Source organism: Ambystoma mexicanum, chromosome 7q (genome assembly GCF_040938575.1).
Source record: "Ambystoma mexicanum isolate Mex_15411 chromosome 7q, UKY_AmexF1_1, whole genome shotgun sequence".
Lineage (NCBI taxonomy): Eukaryota > Metazoa > Chordata > Amphibia > Caudata > Ambystomatidae > Ambystoma > Ambystoma mexicanum.
The window spans coordinates 1,112,591,240-1,112,614,465 of record NC_090941.1 but is presented as its reverse complement, the minus strand read 5'-3'; the positions used below and the strand labels follow the sequence as shown (position 1 = coordinate 1,112,614,465).

Genomic DNA, 23,226 nt, shown 5'->3' with positions numbered 1-23,226 from the left:
CAAAGGCAGCTGCATACTCTAAGATCTCATACTCTAAGATCTCCCTCAAAGGCAGCAGCATACTCTAAAGTCTCCCTCAAAGGCAGCTGCATACTCTAAGATCTTTCTCAAAGGCAGCTGCATACTCTAAGATCTCCCTCAAGGCAGCTGCATACTCTAAGACCCCTCAATGGCAGCTGCATACTCTGAGACCCCGCAAGGGAGCTGCATACTCTAAGATTTCCCTCAAGGCAGCTGCATACTCTAAGATCTCCCTCAAAGGCAGCTGCATACTCTAAGACCTCCCTCAAGGCAGCTGCATGCTTTAAGACCCCTCAATGGCTGATGCATACTCTAAGATCTCCCTCAAAGACAGCTGCATACTCTAAGATCTCCCTCAAAGACAGCTGCATACTCTAAGACCTCCCTCAAGGCAGCTGCATACTCTAAGACTCCTCAATGGCAGCTGCATACTCTAAGACCCCTCAATGGCAGCTGCATACTCTGAGACCCCCCTCATGGCAGCTGCATACTCTAAGACCCCTCAATGGCAGCTGCATAATCTAAGATCTCCCTCAAGGCAGCTGCATATTCTAAGATCTCCCTCAAGGCAGCTGCATAATCTAAGATCTCCCTCAAGGCAGCTGCATATTTTAAGATCTCCCTCAAAGGCAGCTGCATACTCTAAGATCTCCCTCAAAGACAGCTGCATACTCTAAGACCTCCCTCAAGGCAGCTGCATACTTTAAGACTCCTCAATGGCAGCTGCATACTCTAAGATCTCCCTCAAGGCAGCTGCATAATATAAGATCTCCCTCAAGGCAGCTGCATATTCTAAGATCTCCCTCAAAGGCAGCTGCATACTCTAGGATCTCCCTCAAAGGCATCTGCATACTCTAAGACCCCTCAATTGCAGCTGCATACTCTGAGACCCCCCTCATGGCAGCTGCATACTCTAAGAGCCCCTCAAAGGCAGCTGCATACTCTGAGACCCCCCCCCCCCACAAGGCAGCTGCAAACTCTGATACCCCCCGCAAGGCAGCTGCATACTCTAAGCCTCCCTCAAAGGCAGCGGAATACTCTGATACCCCCTTAAAGGCAGCTGCATACTCTAAGACCCCTCAATGGCAGCTGCATACTCTGAAACCCCCCCCCACAAGGCAGCTGCAAACTCTGGTACCCCCCGCAAGGCAGCTGCATTGAGACCCCTCGCAAGGCAGCTGCATGCTCTGAGACCCCTCAAAGGTAGCTGCATACTCTAAGACCCTTCGCAAGGCAGCTGCATACTCTCAGACCCCCTGCAAGGCAGCTGCATACTCTGAGACCCCCCGCAAGGCAGCTGCATACTCTAAGACTCCTCTCAAGGCAGCTGCATACTCTCAGACCCCCTGCAAGGCAGCTGCATACTCTGAAACCCCCCGCAAGGCAGCTGCATTGAGACCCCTCGCAAGGCAGCTGCATGCTCTGAGACCCCTCAAAGGCAGCTGCATACTCTAAGACCCCTCGCAAGGCAGCTGCATACTCTAAGCCCCCTCGCAAGGCAGCTGCATACTCCGAGACCCCGTCAAGGCAGCTGCATAATCTTAAGACCCCCTCAAGGCAGCTGCATACTCTAAGATCTCCCTCAAGGCAGCTGCATACTCTAAGACCCCTCAAAAGCAACTGCATATTCTAAAACCCCTCTCACTGAAGCTGCATACTCACAGACCCCTCTCAAGGCAGCTGCTTAATATAAGATCTCCCTCAAAGCCGCTGCATACTCTAAGACCCCTTTACAGACAGCTGCATACTCTAAGACCCCTCGCAAAGGCAGCTGCATAATCTCAGAGCCCTCCCAAAGCAGCTGCATACTCTCAGGCCCCTTGCAAGGCAGCTGCAAACTGTAAGACCACTCTACAGGAAGCTTCACATTGTGAGACCCCCGCAAGGCAGCTGCATACTCTAAGATCTAAGTTATCCCTCAAGGCAGCTGCATACTCTAAGATCTCCCTCAAGGTAGCTGCATATTCTAAGATCTCCCTCAAGGCAGCTGCATACTCTAAGATCTCCCTCAAAGACAGCTGCATACTCTAAGATCTCCCTCAAAGGCAGCTGCATATTCTAAGACCCCTCTACAGGCAGCTGCATACTCTAAGACCCCTTGCAAAGGCAGCTGCATACTCTCAGACCCCTTACAAGGCAGCTGCATTGAGACCCTTCGCAAGGCAGCTGCATTCTCTAAGACCCCTCGCAAGGCAGCTGCATACTCCAAGACCCCTCGCAAGGCAACTGCATACTCTGAGACCCCCTCAGGGCAGCTGCAGACTCCAAGACCCCTCGCAAGGCAGCTGCATACTCTGGGACCCCCTCAAGGCAGCTGCATACTCTGAGACCCTCTCAAGGCAGCTGCATACTGTGAGATCCCTCGTAAGGCAGCTGCATACTCTTAGATCTCCCTCAAGGCAGCTGCTTACTCTAAGATCTCCCTCAAGGCAGCTGCATACTCTCAGACTCCTCACAACACAAGGCAGCTGCATACTCTAAGATCCCCTCAAAGGCAGTTGCATACTCTGAGACCCCTTGCAAGGCAGCTGCATACTCTCAGATCCCTTGCAAGGCAGCTGTATACTCTGAGACCCCCCGCAAGGCAGATGCATACTCTAAGATCTAAGTTATCCCTCAAGGCAGCTGCATACTCTAAGATCTCCCTCAAGGCAGCTGCATATTCTAAGATCTCCCTCAAGGCAGCTGCATACTCTAAGATCTCCCTCAAAGACAGCTGCATACTCTAAGACCCCTCGCAAAGGCAGCTGCATACTCTCAGCCCCCTTGCAAGGCAGCTGCATTGAGACCCCTCGCAAGGCAGCTGCATTCTCTAAGACCCCTCGCAGCGCAGCTGCATACTCCAAGACCCCTCGCAAGGCAGCTGCATACTCTGAGACCCCCTCAAGGCAGCTGCAGACTCCAAGACCCCTCGCAAGGCAGCTGCATACTCTGAGACCCCCTCAAGGCAGCTGCATACTGTGAGACCCCCTCAAGGCAGCTGCATACTCTAAGACCTTTTGCAAGGCAGCTGCATACTCTGAGATCCCTCGCAAGGCAGCTGCATACTCTTAGATCTCCCTCAAGGCAGCTGCATACTCTGAGACCCCCTCAAGGCAGCTGCATACTGTGAGACCCTCTCAAGGCAGCTGCATACTGTGAGACCCCTCAAAGGCAGCTGCATACACTAAGACCTTTTGCAAGGCAGCTGCATACTCGGAGACCCCTTGCAAGGCAGCTGCACACTCTGAGACCCCTCGCAAGGCAGCTTCATACTCTTAGATCTCCCTCAAAGACAGCTGCATACCCTAGGATCTCCCTCAAAGGCAGTTGCATACTCTGAGACCCCTTGCAAGGCAGCTGCATACTCTCAGATCCCTCGCAAGGCAGCTGCATACTCTGAGACCCCTCGCAAGGCAGCTTCATACTCTTAGATCTCCCTCAAAGACAGCTGCATACCCTAGGATCTCCCTCAAAGGCAGTTGCATACTCTGAGACCCCTTGCAAGGCAGCTGCATACTCTCAGATCCCTCGCAAGGCAGCTGTATACTCTGAGACCCCCCGCAAGGCAGCTGCATACGCTAAGACCCCCTCAAGGCAGCTGCATGCTCTGAGACCCCTCGTAAGGCAGCTGTATACTCTGAGACCCCTCGCAAGGCAGCTGCATCTGCAAACACCCGACTCTAGGATGCATTAACCGACGTGTCCTACTGAAGGCTGCAATGCACTGCACTGCCCCGCATAAGGCAGCTGTGCCATACGAGGATGTGTTCATTGCTGCAGCCTCGTAAAGAGCCACCAGTGAGGCTGCAATACTCCACCTAAGGCTGCTATATTCTAGCGGGCCCTACTCAAGCCTGTAATAGTCTGCAAAAGTCCCCTACAAGGCAGGCATGTCCAACGATGCTTTACCCACGGCTGCAGGCTAGTGAGCAGACCTGCTGGGGGTGAGCATGCCGCACACTACACATTGCTAGTCCAGGGCTCCATGCCCTGCAATGCCCTTCTCTAGGCCTGGAGCCAGCAGAATGGGTCAGGGGGTGTCTTTGCTGAAGTCCTTGCCAGCCTTAGGCTGGCACACCGATTTGTGCATATGCTAGGCCAATAGAAGTGCCTCAAGCACACTCACATCCCTACTCAGCAAGCCATGCAGCAGGCGCGTGGGAAACCTATGGGAGAGGGGTGGCCAGACACATGCATAGGATGGGTTAAAACTAAAGCTGGAAAGCAAATGTCTTTCTGCAGATGGAATGTTCACCTAGCACCCCGCCAGTATGGACGCAGCTTGTGTTGGACGGTGGCCGGGTGGTTTAATCTGCATGCCTAATCACTCCTTCCCTGCCCTGCCGGGATTGCTGCTAGTGTTACAGCAGTGGGATTCTGTCCATCTGGAACTGGGCTGAGGGCACTGACCGGCTGCACCCAGGCCAACAAACAACAAGGCAGCAGATGCTTGCGACATGCGATCCCCTCACACGGCTGCACTTCCACCACCAACACAGGCACTGCACAGTCTTCCAGCCCTCATTCAAGCACAGCGTCTTCGATGGGCCCTCGAAGAAACGACCCTCTTGTGTAATCCATCTCCATCGTTTGCTATTATAAGTGTGCGCCAAGACCACTATCTGCCAAGGATCACATGACATAACTAGCTGAAGGTATCTGCATTCTTGATGTACAGAGGAGTGTGTTGATTGCTTATCTGGCCACTCCATGAATGGTTGTGATCCTCCTAGGGGCCGCGCGACCGCAGGGCCTTTTTCACTAGCGGGACTTGGAGCCAAAAGGGATATTGGCATGTCCACCCTGTTCTAACCAGCGGAATATGCTCTGCCCCCACCAAGCCACGGTGTAATTTATTGGCGGTGGCCATACTACACCTCATCCTCAGCCTCAAGGCTATGAGTCCTAGCAAGCATGGAGTTGTCCAACACTTAACATCCACATGCTGGCATTTCCTGGAGCCCCTATGCCAAGTTTCGACCTGGGCATCATCTCCCTGTGCTGGTGTCATCTGGGGTCCTAGCTTGGACATCTTTGGCCTAGACTGCATTCCCATGTGCTGCTACCGCCTGGAGCCCCTACTTGGACAGTTGCAACCGAGACCTCATAAGCACTTCCTAGTGTCCCCTAGTGGCCCAGTTTGAACAGCTGTGACCTAGACCACATGGTCACATGCTTATGTAAAAAAAAAGCGCCCTAGCTTGGACCTCTGTAACCAGTATCTGTTCTTTATGGGCTGGTGTCACCCAGAGTCGAAGCTTGGACTGGCGTGACCTAACCCACATATCCAGGAGCTGGTGTCATCTGGAGCCCTAGCTTGGGTATTTGTGACCTAGCCCTCATACCCACCTTCAGGTGCCATCTTGAGCCCTAGCTTGGACTGGTATGACGTAGACCTCATATCCACACGCTAGTGGATCCCAGCTTGGACCCATTTGAACTAGATCCGCCACATACAGGTGTCACCTAGAGTCCTAGCTTAGACTGTTGTGACCTAAACCTCATATCCACCTGCACATGTCATTTAGAGTGCTAGCTTGGACTGGTGTGGCCTAGGCGACATATGACATGCTGCTGTCATCCAGAGTCCTAGCTTGGGCAGTTGTGACCTAGACCTCACAGCCACATGCTAGTGTTATCTAGAGTCCTAGCTTGCACTGGTATGACGTAGACCTCATAGCCACATGCTAGTGTTATCTGGAGCCGTAGCTTGGACTCGTTTGACCGAGACCTCATAGACATGTACGGTGTCACCTAGAGTCCCAGCTTAGAATGCTGTGAGCTACACCTCATGTCAGATGTTGGTCCCATGTAGACCCCTTACTTGGAAAGGTGGGACATACCCCTCATATTCACATAATAGTCTCCCCTGGAGCCCTAGTGTGTGCAAGTGTGACCTTAGACCTCACATTCACATGCTGATGTCGACCGAGGTTCTAGTTTGGACAGATGTGACCTAAACGTCATATCACATTATGGTCCCATCTGGTCCCACCTGGAACAGAATCTAGGGTAGTTATGACCTAGACCTCACATCCACATGCTTTTGTCATCAGGAGCCCTGGCTTGTAGAGGTGTGGCCTGCGGCCCACATCCATTTACAGGTGCCCCATAGCCCTTTAGCTTAGACATCCGTGGCCTGAGCTCTCATAGCTATGTCATGGTGCCTTATGGCATACACGGTGTGGGTTGGACGGATGCCACCTGGGCTTCACATGCATGCACAGACGTCAACTTAAACCTGGACCGTAGAACAATATACTGGTGCATCAGTGGGGGAGGGGGAACAGTGGGGACGAGAGGGGAGGGAGGCAGGGGAGGAGTGGGTTGGGGTGATCATCAGTGATGTCATCAATGATATTTGTGATGTCATCTTTGATGTCCTGGGTGTTAGTGTTAGCAGTGCACGGTGGTGGCGCGAGTTATGGTTGCTTAGCTTACCATAACTGGCGAATGTCAGGGGTTTTTCGATTTTACTTGTAACCATAACGTCCTTTTAACAACTTTTTTTTATAGAATTTCATAGGTTTTTATTAGTGCAACTTAACCATAACGTCCCTTTAACAAAGTTTTTTCATTGAATATATATATATATATATGCATACTGGTGCCGCATGGAGTCATAGCTTGGACCGCTGTCACCTGTGCTTTAGCTTAATGTGCTGGTGTCACATGTCGCTTTAGTTTGGACTGCTGTCACTGGGACCTTAGAAGCATGAGCGCGTGTCGTGTGAGGCTTTTGCTTGATTGGCTGTCACCATGGCTTTAGACTCCTGCGTTAGTGTGACATGAATACTTCAGTTGGGCTAGTGTCACCTGGACTTTAGATGCAGATCCTGGTGTCACACCAAGTCTTCGATTGGGTGTATGTCACCTGAGCCTTAGGTGCATGTGTCGGTGTCACCTGCGGCCTTAACTCGGCCGGTTGCCACCTCAGCCTTAAATGTATTCGCCGGTGTCACATGAAGCTCTAGGTTGGGCGAATGTGACACTGCTCTTACATTCATGTGCTTGTGCCACATGGGACCTTGGATAGGCTGGTTTGACATTGTCTAGATTCACGCGCTGGTGTTACAAGGTCCACGGTCCTGGATGGCTGTGACCTGAACCGTATATTAATTTCCTAGTGTGACACCAGTCCCGGCTGCCCATATCACACAGTAATTGGACAGGACGGGCAGTGCGCTTTTCCGAATCACTCAGGCCTCTTGCATTTGGTTTTAATTTGCTCCTTTGCTCAGTAGCTCACATTTCCAGTGGAAAACCCGTAGCTCCGCCAACTCTCTTTTTTCTTTTTAGCAAAAACCTGTTTTCCTTTGCTGTGCTTGGGATGTGGGTTCAGCGTCCTTCGAGTAGCGAGGCTTGGGGTAGGAAGGGGCTTTTTGGGGCAAGTCCATGGCACACTGTCCCCATGCATACTGCTCAGGACGACCTCGCCCTGCCTATGGTCCTCTGACATCATGCCTCCTGCAGGAAGTTCATCTCCCCGCAGACTGTGACCAAGGGCGGCGATTCGATTGTCAGACTCACTTAGAGAATCTGCCCAGATTCTGCATGTTTGTCTGAATGAAAGGGGAGCTTTGCTCTAAGCCCTGACTCTATCCTCGAAAGCATGAACGTTTGACGGACATTTATACTCAAGAACACTTCTGCATGGCTACTCGTCTGCACAACCCTTGTAGGGAAGCAAACTCCATCCTTGTGATTCATCGAGTGCCTTGGGCAATTGCTTCCGCCATCTTAGAAACATTGACCAAGTCAGAACCCAACAAAGAGCTTTAAGCTTCCTCCGTAGTCCTCTATAGTCTCTAGGCTCAAAGGGGGCAGATGTACTCTCTAACCAGAACAAAGATTTATCCAGGCCTGAAGACAAAACAGGTTCATTGGGGGCTGACTTTCACTCTAATCCAAACAGATCAGTCCTAGACTAACCTCTTCTTGTTAAACACAGGCGGTGGTAACCGGGCTGTGCCTGTGGCAGGATAGCCCTAGCTTCTGTCTCTTGCATACCTCCATGCGACAAGATGGTCGTTCCTTGGATGGGAAGCAAAGTCCATCCTTGTGATTCATCGAGTGCCTTGGGCAATTGCTTCCGCCATTTTAGAAACTTTGACCAAGTCAGAACCCAACAAAGAGTTTTAAGCTTCCTCCTTAGTCCTCGATAGTCTCTAGGCTCAAAGAGTGCAGGTGTACTCTCTTACCAGAACAAAGATATATCCAGTCCTGTGGGGGCTGACTTCCACCTTGATCCAAACAGATCAGTCCTAGACTAACCTCTTCTTGTTAAAGACAGACGGTGGTAACCAGGCTGTGCTTGTGGCAGAATGCCCCCAACCTCTGTCTCTTGTGTACCCCTAGGCGACATGATGGTCAACTTTGGATGGGAAGGGCGGGCCCTCTGGCAGAGTCTCTGTCCCTCAATATGTTCTAGATGCCACAAAGCACATGGAATGATACCAGCGCAGCTGTAAAGGGGAACAATGGAGGCCTTCAGAGACAAGATTGCTTCAGTTTGGGGGTTGGCATGGGCCCACCTCTTAAAACAGTGGGCGGGGTCTTCTTCCACTCCATGTTCCCCTCATAATGGCTGTAATGGACCCCAGATCTGGCTCTCCCACCAGGAATTTTCACTCTTGCCTAATATTTAATTAAAGACGGGCCGAATCCGTGTTTTTTTTAATTTTTTTTTATCCTTCCTGATAGTTGTTTGTTAAGGCTGTTGTTCTGATTTGTTTAATTTCGGTGGAACATGGCGTTTTGTTTTGACTATTAAAACATTTTGTGTGTTCCCATACGTGCACCTAGAATAGCGCTCCGGGTTTTCTCAAATTCCTCCCACGATGTCACGAGTCATTACGAGCCCATCTGGGGAACACACACGGCGACACACCAGCAGAAACCTGGAACGCAGTATTAACCTTTGAATTAGAAAAACTCTATTCTCCCTAAGTTGGAAAGCAGATATAAGAATGTTCAGACTGTCACTTCCTGTGTTAACTTTGCTCATGAAAGAGTAACCCTTTCCACACCAGGGAGATTCTTAAATTCCTCGGGAGGATAGCTCGGGGGCAACGTGCACGCCTTGGAAGTAACACGACATTAATTGCGAGATAAACAACCAATTTCAATTAAATATGTGCTTCCTCCTGTTGTGTCGCTTATGTGTTCACTCCGTGCATCCTTTTGCACATCTCGGCCCCATTGTTGTGTGTGGCTCGTGTCTTAACATACTCACAGTACATCCTTGCTGCCCCGCCCATCCCAGCTCGTCTACTAGTCCTGTGTCCTACTTGTAACCCCTGGGTGTACCGCCCTATATACAGCGCTCTGTTGCATCCCAGATAGGCCTGCACTTTATTTATTTACATTTTTAAAGCACTCACACAGCCCAGGGGCATCGAGGCGCTTTTAAAGGAATATGTCTTAGTTGCATATTTATAACGTTATTAATACCCAGAGGTTCCTAAGCACGGACCCGGGGATCGAACCTGTGTTGCTTTGTGTTGTCTTGTTTCCAAGGTGAGCAAGTTGTCGCTGAGCTATCCTCCCGGGATATTTATAAGTTCCATATGTCAGGAACGTTTCTCCACAGCCCTCTGGTGATGGATGGAGGAACACGTATCCTGAGAGAATGCACAGATAATGTAAATGCTCTCTATTGGGTGGCACAGCAGAGTGGTCAGGCCTCACGGAGGACACTACAGGTACACTGGAAAATGATGCTCTGTTTACTATAGACTGGCACAATTAGTTACCGGAAGGTCCGATAAGTGCTTGAGCAAGAACACACCACGCACAGAAAAGAGTGGAATTATATGAAAAGTAAAAGGCCCTTGGTGTAGACCTTTCCCGCTCAGAAGCTAATGTCAGACCTATCGCCAGGGGCAAACTCTGTATATTATGTCTAACAGAGGGGTTTTAAATCTTTGGCTCTCCATATGTTTTCGAGTGCAACTCCCATCAGCCCTGGCCAGTATAATGAATGGTGAGGGATCATGGGAGTCATAGCCCAACATGCCTGCCGTGCCGCGGGTTGCAGAACCCGGCGTAGAGGGCGGGGAAAAGGGATGCCTGAGCAGACAGTTCAGTACACAAAGGTGCTTGAATCACTTCAGATTACTCGCCACTCTCCTAATTAGTCCATCTCTCATCAGTGTGACCATGAGTCAAAGTTTCCCGTCTGTAGTTAACCTTGCAGCCTGCTTTCTGTCCTTGGAAATTCCAGGAAGTATAAGCATAGCACTATCTTCAATCAGAGCTTAATGAATAGCCCTTGTTTTCGACTTCTGAGTCACATGTGAAAAGACCACAGATGTGTCAATTTCACCTGTTTTTATACTGCTATTTGATTTAGTTACACTAAGTGTCATTGCTCCCCTTGGCCTCTAGAGACTTGCTCATTCTACCTTGTATAGAGTTTATACACCCTTAATTGTCCAATACTTGGCTCTTGCAGGTGTTTTCCTCTTCTTTAATCTAAGATAAATATGTCTTATCCATGGCTTATCCACGGGCCTCCCTTTGTGCCTTGCAGCTATTCCTGAAATAGCATCCTTGATCCCAAGCCAACCTATACTCCTCTTCGTCTACTTATTGGTCAGCAAATGACTTTATCTTCTTTTACATTCATGATTACTTTATCATTTTCTACATCTTTCTCTTGTCACTTCAGTTACATTGTCTCTCTTAATTATTTTCATATCATTTTGGTATGGCCTTGTGTATCCTCATTATGACATCACCCTGCCCTCGTCAGATTTCACTCAGTGCTCCATGATGTCCAATGGTGTGTGCACATATCCTTCTACTCTCTCAATGCGAGAGTACATTTGGTATGGCTGTCTGAGTGCATATCGTCTCTCGTACACTTGATGCGATATACGGACAACACAGGGGGTTCCACATGCAGCTCTTCCCCTGCTGTTCCAGTATGAGAGTGGTGAAGGGGCTGGAGTTAGGGTATGTACGCCCAACTGCTACTCTACATTCCTCCCTCTGGTCGAGTCCTCGACCACCTTCTCCTCTTCGCTGTCCTTTATCATCTCTTCATACTGTCGTTTCTTTAGAATCCATATCTTTGTCACCCCCCTCAGGTGACCCGCATTCTTCATATGTTCATCCGAACTCCAGGTCATATGGCAGCAATCTCGTGATGTGATGTTCAAGTTCTATGCATTCTCCTCCTCCATGTCACTGCTGGTGGCTTGTATGTCTTCTGTAGGTTCAAGTTCTATACATGGTCCTCCTCCCTATCAGTGCCGATGGCTTGTGTATCTTTTGTAGGTTGCAGGTCTATGCATTTTCACCCTTTCTAGCACTGCTGGTGGCTTGCACACCTTCCGTAGGTTTAATTTCTACGCATCTACCTCATCCCTATCACTGCTGATGTCTTGCATATTTGTATGGTGTTCCCTTTCAAAGTCTGTAAGGAAATGGCCAACCCTACTGCAACCTCATCCTCTATTGCACCCACTGAGGCCCTTTGCAGGGCCCTGGCTGCACACTTCACCACCAAAACACAGGACATCCTGTCCTCTTCTCCACACCCACTTGTGCATCTTCATCTGTTGGCCCCCCTCGGCCGCCCCCACCACGCCCCCTCTTCTCTCCTCCCTCTCCCCTATCACACCTGAGGAGGTTTGTAGACAAGTCAGGTCTAAGAAAGCCTCTTCCGAACAGGTGGACTCTTGCCCCTCCAAAAACATCAAGGACAACATTGACTGTCTAGCTCCATCCTTGGCAGACCTCTGCAACCTCTCATTTTCCACTGGAATTTTGCCCACTTTTCTCAAGCATTCTCCTGTGCACCCTCTGCTAAAAGAAACCTCTGCTGACCCTTCTACTCCGGCAATTTATCGCCCAATCTCTTTCACTCCTTTACTGGGAAGACTCCTGGAGAAGTTGGCTATCTCTCAGCTCACCCTCCACACTGAATCTATTGGTTGTATCCATGACCATCAGTCTTGCTTTAGGGCATCGAGAGGCACAGCAACTGATCTTCTAAACACCCATGAAGACCTGCTCTCAAACCTTCACTCTAACTCTCCCCCTGTCCTCATTGTTCTTCACCTCTCCTCTGCTTTCGATACAGTAAACCACAACATCCTGATCTCCTGTCTACCTGATACCCTGGGCATCATAGGTCAGGCCCTAGCATCCTTTCTCTCTGACCATCCTTCCCAGGTCGAACGTGGGTCATTTCTCTCTGCTATCACTGTCTCTGCTTGTGGTGTCCCTCGGGGATCTAATCTATCCCCCTGGATTTTCAATTTCTTCACAAGATCTCAGCCTTCACCTCCAACTTTCTGTCTTATGCAGATGACACACAGCTCTCTTTCAGGCTTCTCTCGGACTCTTCCTCCTCTTCTTCATTCCTGACTGTCTCTCTGCAATTCATTCCTGGTGAGCTGCTAATGATCTCTTTCTTAATGCCAGCAAGACAGAGATCATCCTCATTGGGACCCCTGCTCCCGCTTTTCCACTTTCACTATGATCATCTTTCCTTGGTCCTGCGCCCTCACCAACCAATGAGGCAAAACACCTGGGGGTCATCTTCAACTCTAATCTCTCCTTCTCTTCTCACATCTCAGACATGTCCAAAAAGTCCCACTACCAGCTGCACCTCCCCAGAGGTATTCTACCTTTTCTCACCTTCCCCCAGAGGCTCACTGTCTACAGAGACCTGGTTCTCTCCAGACTAGACTAGTGCAACAGTCTCTTCCTCAATCTTCCTACTTCTTCTCTCTGACCTCTTCAACTTATCCAGAACAGAACAGAAAGACCTATCCTTGGCCTCAAGCCCAGGGACTGCATCATTTGAAATCCCTCCACTGGCTCCCTGTGGCTGCAAGAATCTAGTTCAAGTCCCTGTGCAAAGTCCACAAAGCTTTCTGGGACTGGGGCCCTTACTATCTACAACACTCCTTTCATAAATGCTCTCCAGCTAGAGCCTTCCGTTCTGCCTCCTTCAACTCTCTGTGAGTGATGCCGTTTTTCCAAACATAGATATGGGGGAGATCCTTATCCCCTGCAGGTGCCTCCCTCTGGAACAGCCTCCCTGCCTCTCTCTGTCTGTAGCCGGACCTCTTTAAGTTCTGGAAACTCCCTAAGACCTTTCTTTTCTCTTTCTCTTTCTATCTCCGTCTCCCCTGCTAACCTCCTTTCTCTGCTCTCCTGCTTCCCTCCTTCTTCCTCCAGCCCAACTTGTTAAGTTTGCCGACTGGTCGCCTGGTGAACCTCCAGAACCTCACAGGACCCAAGCTCCCCCACCAGTCCTGCACTTGCTTCCAGGCCTCTGCACTCTGCTTGGCACTACGGCACTCGGAATACGTACCATGAGAGGTGCAACCACTGCTGGACTGGGCGCACTTGTCCCCCTCCCTTGCACTTTCTGTCTGTGCACTTGCACAACCTTGAATGTACTAGGCTTAGCAAGTCTGTCTGTCCGATCCTTCCTCTGTCTCCCCTCCCTAGCTTGGTTGCGCCTGAAATACTCATGCATAGGAGCATTAGATGACCATCCACCAATAAATCTGAAATGTTGCCAGGCCAGTACTGTAGTTTATTGTTCTGTATGTACTTTTCCCTCTCCCCCACTCTCTTTGTCATACACTTACACTAGTAGATATGCCTCTGGCCTAGTATGCTAGAATGATGACTGTATTCTCTTGTTCCCTTCCCGCCTTGAAGCACTTTGAAGCACTTCACTTGTGTATACGTGCTTTACAAATAAACAATTGTGATTACAATTACAATCACTTTAGTTGTCTTCCTCTTTCCATGCCACTTCTCCTTTCAATTCAGTAAAGGGCAGTTTTGTTTACCTTTCAGGCCTGACGTTGCTAGTGTTGGCACCCTAATCCTCTCCTTACCTTCGAGGTTCTTTGATTCCTGTTGCCCTAATTCCACATCTCCTTTTATTCCTTTCAGGTGCTTTGGCAATTGTGAAGGGACTGGATCGTGAGGAGAAGGAACAGTACAATCTGACAGTCGTAGCCACAGACCATGGCCTTCCACGTAGAACCACCACTCAGTCCCTCTCCATCCTGATCATTGACGTGAACGACGAAGCTCCAACGTTTGAGAAGACAGAGTATGATGTCGCTGTCATGGAGAACCAGCCTGCAGGCGTGACTGTGCTGACACTGGTGGCAACTGACAGGGATTCTGGTAAGCGGCACAGTATTCATCATATGGTTTACAGGGGCACAGTACCACAGGCTGTTACTAGAGGTTGCTGTGGAAAGGCAAATATCTGATCCGCAAGAGGGCAGCAACACTACATGTACTTAGACATCCTTGACCAGTATTACATATCAGTGCAATGTACTGCAGCCAACTTGCAATGTTTACACAGAAAACAGGCTCTTTAAAAAAATCATTTCTGGGCCATTTGAGTTGTCCCTTAAAATAAAACAAACTCTGAACCTAAGCACTCCACTGTATTCACGTTTTTCCTTATCTGTTTTTTGTACTCATGTTCGTTGTGAACTGTCGGTATGAGTATGTTAACTGTGATATCATGTGCGATGTCATAACCAGTGCATGGCGGGAGCAGTATCCCCCCTTTTGCTTCATCTAATAATCTTCAACACCTCCCTCTTCTACATTTACTCCGTCAGACATTTGCTTCTTCTCACACTTACAGGTAGACAGCAGGGAGATCCAGGGTGGTGATCATCTATACTAGGAGTGGCTCCAGGGGATAGGGTCCAGGCAGGGATATATAGCCAGGAGGAAGATCGAGGGTGGTGATCATCTATACCAGGAGCCAGTGCCGTGAAAAGGGGCCATGCAGGATAGATAACCAGCACGGAGATCCAGGGTGATGATCATCTATACGAGGAGCAGCTGCTGGGGAAAAGGGGCCAAGAGGGAATAGATAACCAGCAGGGAGATCAAGGGTGGTGATCATCTATACCAGGAGTGGCTGCCGTGAAGAGGGGCCAGGCAAGGATAGATAGCCAACAGGGAGAACAAGGGTGGTGAATATCTATACCAGGAGCGGCTCCTAGGGAGAGGGGTCAGGTGGGGATATGTGGCCAGCAGGGAGATCCAGGGTGATGATCATCTATACTAGGAGCGGCTCCAGGGGATAGGGTCCAGGCAGGGATATATAGCCAGGAGGAAGATCGAGGGTGGTGATCATCTATACCAGGAGCCAGTGCCGTGAAAAGGGGCCATGCAGGATAGATAACCAGCACGGAGATCCAGGGTGATGATCATCTATACGAGGAGCAGCTGCTGGGGAAAAGGGGCCAAGAGGGAATAGATAACCAGCAGGGAGATCAAGGGTGGTGATCATCTATACCAGGAGTGGCTGCCGTGAAGAGGGGCCAGGCAAGGATAGATAGCCAACAGGGAGAACAAGGGTGGTGAATATCTATACCAGGAGCGGCTCCTAGGAAGAGGGGTCAGGTGCGGATATGTGGCCAGCAGGGGGATCCAGGGTGATGATCATCTATACTAGGAGTGGCTCCAGGGGATAGGGTCCAGGCAGGGATATATAGCTAGGAGGAAGATCAAGGGTGGTGATCATCTATACCAGGAGCCAGTGCCGTGAAAAGGGGTCAGGCGGGATAGATAACCAGTAGGGAGATCCAGGGTGATGATCATCTATACGAGGAGCAACTGCTGGGGAAAAGGGGCTAAGAGGGAATAGATAACCAGCAGGGAGATCAAAGGTGGTGAATATCTATACCAGGAGTGGCTGCCGTGAAGAGGGGCCAGGCAAGGATAGATAACCAGCAGGGAGATCCAGGGTGATGATCATCCATACTAGGAGCGGCTCCAGGGGATAGGGTCCAGGCAGGGATATATAGCCAGGATGAAGATCAAGGGTGGTGATCATCTATACCAGGAGTGGCTGTCCTGAAGAGGGGCCAGGCAGGGATAGATAGCCAACAGGGAGAACAAGGGTGGTGAATATCTATACCAGGAGCGGCTCCTAGGGAGAGGGATCAGGTGGGGATATGTGGCCAGCAGGGAGATCCAGGGTGATGATCATCTATACTAGGAGCGGCTCCAGGGGATAGGGTCCAGGCAGGGATATATAGCCAGGAGGAAGATCGAGGGTGGTGATCATCTATACCAGGAGCCAGTGCCGTGAAAAGGGGTCAGGCGGGATAGATAACCAGTAGGGAGATCCAGGGTGATGATCATCTATACGAGGAGCAACTGCTGGGGAAAAGGGGCTAAGAGGGAATAGATAACCAGCAGGGAGATCAAAGGTGGTGAATATCTATACCAGGAGTGGCTCCAGGGGATAGGGTCCAGGCAGGGATAGATAGCCAACAGGGAGAACAAGGGTGGTGAATATCTATACCAGGAGCCAGTGCCGTGAAAAGGGGCCAGGCGGGATAGATAACCAGCACGGAGATCCAGGGTGATGATCATCTATACTAGGAGCGGCTCCAGGGGATAGGGTCCAGGCAGGGATATATAGCCAGGAGGAAGATCAAGGGTGGTGATCATCTATACCAGGAGCCAGTGCCGTGAAGAGGGGCCAGGCAAGGATAGATAACCAGTAGGGAGATCCAGGGTGATGATCATCTATACTAGGAGCGGCTCCAGGGGATAGGGTCCAGGCAGGGATATATAGCCAGGAGGAAGATCAAGGGTGGTGATCATCTATACCAGGAGTGGCTGTCCTGAAGAGGGGCCAGGCAGGGATAGGTAGCCAACAGGGAGAACAAGGGTGGTGAATATCTATACCAGGAGCGGCTCCTAGGGAGAGGGGTCAGGTGGGGATATGTGGCCAGCAGGGGGATCCAGGGTGATGATCATCTATACTAGGAGTGGCTCCAGGGGATAGGGTCCAGGCAGGGATATATAGCTAGGAGGAAGATCAAGGGTGGTGATCATCTATACCAGGAGCCAGTGCCGTGAAAAGGGGTCAGGCGGGATAGATAACCAGTAGGGAGATCCAGGGTGATGATCATCTATACGAGGAGCAACTGCTGGGGAAAAGGGGCTAAGAGGGAATAGATAACCAGCAGGGAGATCAAGGGTGGTGATCATCTATACTAGGAGCGGCTGCCGTGAAGAGGTGCCAGACGGGGATAAATAGCCACCAGAAATGTCAAAGGGTAGTGATCATCTATACAAGGAAGAGGGAACAGTTAGAAATAAGAGGTAAAAATGGCAGCAGCAGAGCATGACAGGAGAGACCACCGATAAATGGGAGACAACGCTGGGGCAGAAGACCTGAAATAGTGGTCGAGTATGCCAAGAGCAGCTGCCAGACAGAGACCAGAAGAGAAGAAAATGGCATATGTCAGGCGTGGTCACCGGAACACAAGCAGACGGAACAAGAAGGCAGCGGGTCCAGGCGTGGAGGCCGTGTTAGCTGGGAGCCACGGCCAAAGTTGCAGCGAGTTAGGAGGCAAAGAGCACACAGGGGAGCAAGAGCAGAGCCGCGTGGATCCCCCATGGAACATGCTGCAGTAACGAGCGCAGTGCAAGGCAAGCGTACTAGTTACTGTATCCCTTAAGTAGGCGCGTCGTGAATATATCAGCACTGTCCCGGTGTTGAGCCGCCGCACACCAAAAGGACGCGGCAACCTGGAAAATCTGAATACATCATTTATTAATGTTCTCTTGAGGGGAAATTCTCATTTGCATTTTGATAAGGATTGTGGCATGTTAAACACAGGAGGACATTCCAGCACCCTGCGAAAGTCTCAGGGCTGAGCATTTAATCGGGAGCACATACACATCCTTAGGTTTCTGGTGATAGAGCTAATTATTCAGTGACATTGTTGGCAGCAAAATCTTGCATTGTTGTCCTGATTTAGGAAACGGAATATGTTTGACTTATGCTAAATTTCACCTGACTGCACAGTCCAAGTTCACATCCTAACTCGCCTCCCCTTGATTGGCTCTCCCTCCTTCATCACCAAACCCCGCCTTCGTCTTTGTTCATCCCGTCATGTGTGTGTACATGCTGTGACATGCATGGAGAATACACCCCTTCACACCCGCAATCTTCCATGCTCCAGTGTTTCGAATCCAATGGCTTCAACATGTAGAAGATGGCCTTAGAGAAAGCTTCTTGCAAAGGCTTTATTCATGACTTACACATGTGTACCATGGTTCCGTGCCCACATCCTATGGAAGAAAATACACGACTGCCTCCAGATTCAAGGGCCAAGACAACCGCCATTTTGGCGTCTATGCCAAGTAGCCTTTGACCATGTCAGTAAGCCACTCTTTCTGGACTTCAAATTGCCTCCTCTCCCATCAAGAAAAACATACAACTCCCCTAACACTCTCTCAACAGCCTAGCCTGAAAGCCCCCCAATCCCATCCTTCTCTTATGGTCGCCCCGCAAGTGACCGCTCAGGCTCTACTGGGGTTCCCTAGTGCAGCCTCCTTGCTACAGGTGACATGTCAGGATGTAATGGTAGTGGCGCAGCGTCTCAGCTATAGAAGTTCAGGCTGTACTGTGGTTCTCTAGTACAGCCTCCTTGCTACAGGTGACATGTCAGGCTGTAATGGTAATGGCACAGCGTCCCAGCTATAGAAGATCAGGCTGTAATTTCGCTCCTCAAGGCAACATATCAGGCCAGGTAGCCCTAGACCATTTCCTGGATATCGTCTACCTGATCTGGCTGATAGATCATGCTTCCGGGGCCCGCTCAGGCTGTGTGCTCAGGAACCTCCCTCCTGGTGATTGACGCCTAGCCTGGTATTGCCTTGCATCCTCCTTTCTCCTTCCTGACAGCCTTATCTGTTCTTTCCTCCCTTCTAAGGTCCGAATGGGGAGGTGACCTATGGTGGCATCACAGAGGACGGATTCCGAATTGATCCAGTGACCGGGGCCATCACGACCACTCGCTCGCTGGACAGAGAGGCGAAGGAGCTTTACACCGTCACAGGTACTGGCAGTATGTACGGACCCGTGGGGGGGCATGTCAGAATATGTGTTTGTAACCCGTGGGCATGATTACAGAAACGGATGGGACGTACCTCACATGGGGTGGCCATGTTTTAAGGTACCCCTTAGGGAATGCTCCGTACAGAACCCAGAAGCATGGCATGGTTTTGCAAATGTGGGTGGATTTCCTGGGACTCTCGTCTGGCAAGCCATGCCATTTCCGCCTAGGCGTCATGTACCAGGCTACGCTTTCTCCTGCTTGACATGGATTGGGATTACTTCACTCTGTCTACCCAGGCATTGGCACCCAGTATTCACCATGCAGCAAGTCCCATGGCCGAGACATGCAGGGTCTGGAATGTCCTTCCCGCCGGATAGCGGGCACACCTTACCCGGATCACTGTGTGAAACCATTTGGGGTAGATTGACAGTTTCTTTCATCAATGGCGGTTTGTGCATCGAGTCGAGATGTCCAACTTGGCAACATTTCAATTTCTTCATTAGTCTTTTCAGATGTAGGGGGTGCAATCAGTATTGTATAACATGCGTGCTGCATTAACATATATATGGCCGGCAGTAGCGTCAGTGTTCACTGACCAGTCCAACAGGGTTTGGAGCAGACTTCGAATCTGCACCCCAATGTGACATCCTGGGCCATCAATCGTGCCATTGACTTGCTTGAACCTTTTCATGGGATTCGTCGATTGGTGAGGACAGTCTCCCCAATCAGCCGTGTGCATGAGGTCAGCTGTGTGCATGAGGTGGGAAGAGGTCATTTTGGTGAGGACGGTCTTCCCAATCAGCCGTGTGCATGAGGTGGGAAGCGGTCATTTTAATGAGGACGGTCTCCCTAATCATCCGTGTGCCTGAGGTGGGAAGAGGTCATTTTGGTGAGGACGGTCTTCCCAATCATCCGTGTGCCTGAGGTGGGAAGAGGTCATTTCACCCTGCCTTAGATTCAGGTATGGCAGGGCTCTGGATGGTCATTGCACACCGCCTTAGATTCGGGTACTGTGGGGCTCTGGTTGGTCATTGCACCCCACGTTAGGTCCAGGTACGGCAGGGCTCTGTTGGTCATTGTACCCTACCTTAGATTCAGGTACGGCAGACCCCTGGTTGGCAACTTTCACCCCACCTTGGATTCAGGTACAGCAGACAGCTGGTTGGCAACTTTCACCCCACATTAGATTCAGGTACGGCAGGGCTCTGGTTCCTCATTGCACCCCAGCTTAGATTCAGGTACGGTGGGGCTCTGGTTCGTCATTGCACCCCAGCTCAGATTCAGGTACGGCGGGGCTCTGGTTCCTCATTGCACCCCAGCTCAGATTCAGGTACGGCAGGGCTCTGGTTCCTCATTGCACCCCAGTTTAGATTCAGGTACGGCGGGGCTCTGGTTCGTCATTGCACCCCAGTTTAGATTCAGGTACGGCGGGGCTCTGGTTCGTCATTGCACCCCAGCTTAGATTCAGTTACGGCGGGGCTCTGGTTCGTCATTGCACCCCAGTTTAGATTCAGGTACGGCGGGGCTCTGGTTCGTCATTGCACCCCAGCTTAGATTCAGGTACGGCGGGGCTCAGGTTCGTCATTGCACCCCAGTTTAGATTCAGGTACGGCGGGGCTCTGGTTCGTCATTGCACCCCAGCTTAGATTCAGGTACGGCGGGGCTCTGGTTCTTCATTGCACCCCAGCTTAGATTCAGGTACGGCGGGGCTCTGGTTCGTCATTGCACCCCAGCTTAGATTCGGGTACTGCGGGGCTCTGGTTCGTCATTGCACCCCAGTTTAGATTCGGGTACGGCGGGGCTCTGGTTCCTCATTGCACCCCAGTTTAGATTCGGGTACGGCGGGGCTCTGGTTCGTCATTGCACCCCAGCTTAGATTCGGGTACGGCGGGGCTCTGGTTCCTCATTGCACCCCAGCTTAGATTCGGGTACGGCGGGGCTCTGGTTCCTCATTGCACCCCAGCTTAGATTCGGGTACGGCGGGGCTCCGGTTCGTCATTGCACCCCAGCTTAGATTCGGGAACGGCGGGGCTCCGGTTCGTCATTGCACCCCACATTAGATTCAGGTACGGCGGGGCTCCGGTTCCTCATTGCACCCCAGCTTAGATTGAGGTACGGCGGGGCTCTGGTTCGTCATTGCACCCCAGCTTAGATTCAGGTACGGCGGGGCTCTGGTTCGTCATTGCACCCCACATTCGATTCAGGTACGGCGGGGCTCTGGTTGGTCATTGCACCCCACATTAGATTCAGGTACGGCGGGGCTCTGGTTCCTCATTGCACCCCAGCTTAGATTCAGGTACGGCGGGGCTCCGGTTCCTCATTGCACCACAGCTTAGATTCAGGTACGGCGGGGCTCCGGTTCGTCATTGCACCCCACATTAGATTCAGGTACGGCAGGGCTCTGGTTCGTCATTGCACCCCAGCTTGGATTCAGGTACGGCGGGGCTCTTGTTCGTCATTGCACCCCAGCTTAGATTCAGGTACGGCGGGGCTCTGGTTCCTCATTGCACCCCAGTTTAAATACAGGTACGGCGGGGCTCTGGTTCGTCATTGCACCCCAGTTTAGATTCAGGTACGGCGGGGCTCTGGTTCATCATTGCACCCCAGCTTAGATTCAGGTACGGTGGGGCTCTGGTTCCTCATTGCACCCCAGCTTAGATTCAGGCACGGCGGGGCTCTGGTTCGTCATTGCACCCCAGTTTAGATTCAGGCATGGTGGGGCTCTGGTTCGTCATTGCACCCCAGCTTAGATTCAGGTACAGCGGGGCTCCGGTTGGTCATTGCACCCCACCGTGGTAGAGCCCTGTCTGCCACGGTTACCCCACTTTAGATGCAGGTACCAAGGAGCCCTGGTTGGAGGAGATGTGTCTACAGGCCAATGCCTACAAGCCCTGGACCACAGGTTACAGCTCAATAGCCACCTGATGTGTGGTTCCATGGAGCAAACCATTCTACCGCCCCTGCCTTAGTTTGGTGAATATCACTTATTTACAGTTAAGGAATGTGGTCTGTTATCACTAAGTTTATGCAGAGGTAACCTCATGGATGTATTACCATGGCGCTTTGTGGTGATTGTGCTACCGTACTGCATTTGTGTCTACACAGCTAGTTCGGCATTCTAAACAATTCACACCCACAGAAAAGATATTCACTGTATACCTTCAATTTCCGGTGCTAACATTGCATCCACTGCACACGTATGTGTTCCAAGATGCGTACCACGCGGTAGCTGGCCTACGCGGATGCAGCAGTGCTGGGATGAGGACATGCGCCATGCCGTGTCTGTGCCAGCAACTCAGTACATGAGAATGGTATCCAGTGATTTTACCGAATAGAAAATAAAGAATGCATTTTTAACGAATAAAAAACAACGAAATCCCACATTTTTTAAAGAAATATATGTGGGGGTGGGGTACGTGAGAAGCAATTTCTGTGGTAGCATGTGGGCACCGGAGGTCCTTGCCCGATCCCAAAGGTCAGTATTGTGGGCACTGTGCATCTGGAATGTTGGCATGACAGCAGGGTGGGGCAGGCTATAGCATTGGTGAGAATGTGCTTGACGGGTTGCGGTTTACACTGAGAGCACACTGCTTCCTCCTTGTGTGGGGGTCTTAGAAAGTCGTGGTTGGTTGAACTGAGTGGTCTTCTCCACCTGCACAGGGAGACACCCCAGTGGCGCCCTGAGCGAGTGCCAGAGGAACCTGGCAGAGGCAGAGGAGAGCTGTGTTCTTAGTTGGAGGCCACTTGGTTGTTTTGTGGTAGTGTTTTGTGCTTTCTGAATTCTGTCGTGCTCGCACTATGGGAAGTCGGTGTAAATAGTGGTGTGGTCTTCCAGTCTGGGGTTGACACTGATGGTGAAGGCGGGTGAGTAGACATTACAGTTCACCAGAACTAGGTCTGGATACCACAGGCAAGAAGACAACACACAACTCTTTGGGCAAGCCTAGGCTCAGTTATACCAGTATGGTGGTGACTGGACAGTGTGAAAAACTCATGACATACCATAACATAACATAAAAGACACAGTAGGGTTTTCTTGGTAGAAACACACTTGGTGACTTCATGGTGAACCATGTCAAGGGCAGCTGAGAAGCCAAAGTGGGGACAGAAATAGGATATTTTCATTATGGGTCTGGGCTTCAACTAACTTTTCCTGAATTTGCCATTTCCCTCCTACTGCTTCCTGAAGCTACAGGAGAACTTTCAATATGTCTGCCATGGTGCTATTCTACCATAAACCCTAGCGTGGGCTGTTGGGGTTCCCTTGTTTGATGCCCCTTGACTCTTGCTGTACTGCAACACAAAGCCTGGGCCTACATGTTGGCTTAGCTTTCTCCAGCTTTTT

At 50.8% G+C, this 23,226-nt stretch overlaps 1 protein-coding gene across 1 annotated transcript in view; it reads left to right on the top strand.

Moving 5' to 3' along the window:
• DCHS1 (dachsous cadherin-related 1) overlaps positions 1-23,226 on the top strand; it is a 489,760-nt gene that overhangs the window by 414,788 nt on the left and 51,746 nt on the right. The window contains exons 11-12 of the mRNA XM_069640519.1: positions 13,933-14,172; positions 18,756-18,881. Coding sequence (XP_069496620.1) covers positions 13,933-14,172; positions 18,756-18,881 — 366 coding nt within the window. The remainder of the gene's footprint in view (positions 1-13,932; positions 14,173-18,755; positions 18,882-23,226) is intronic.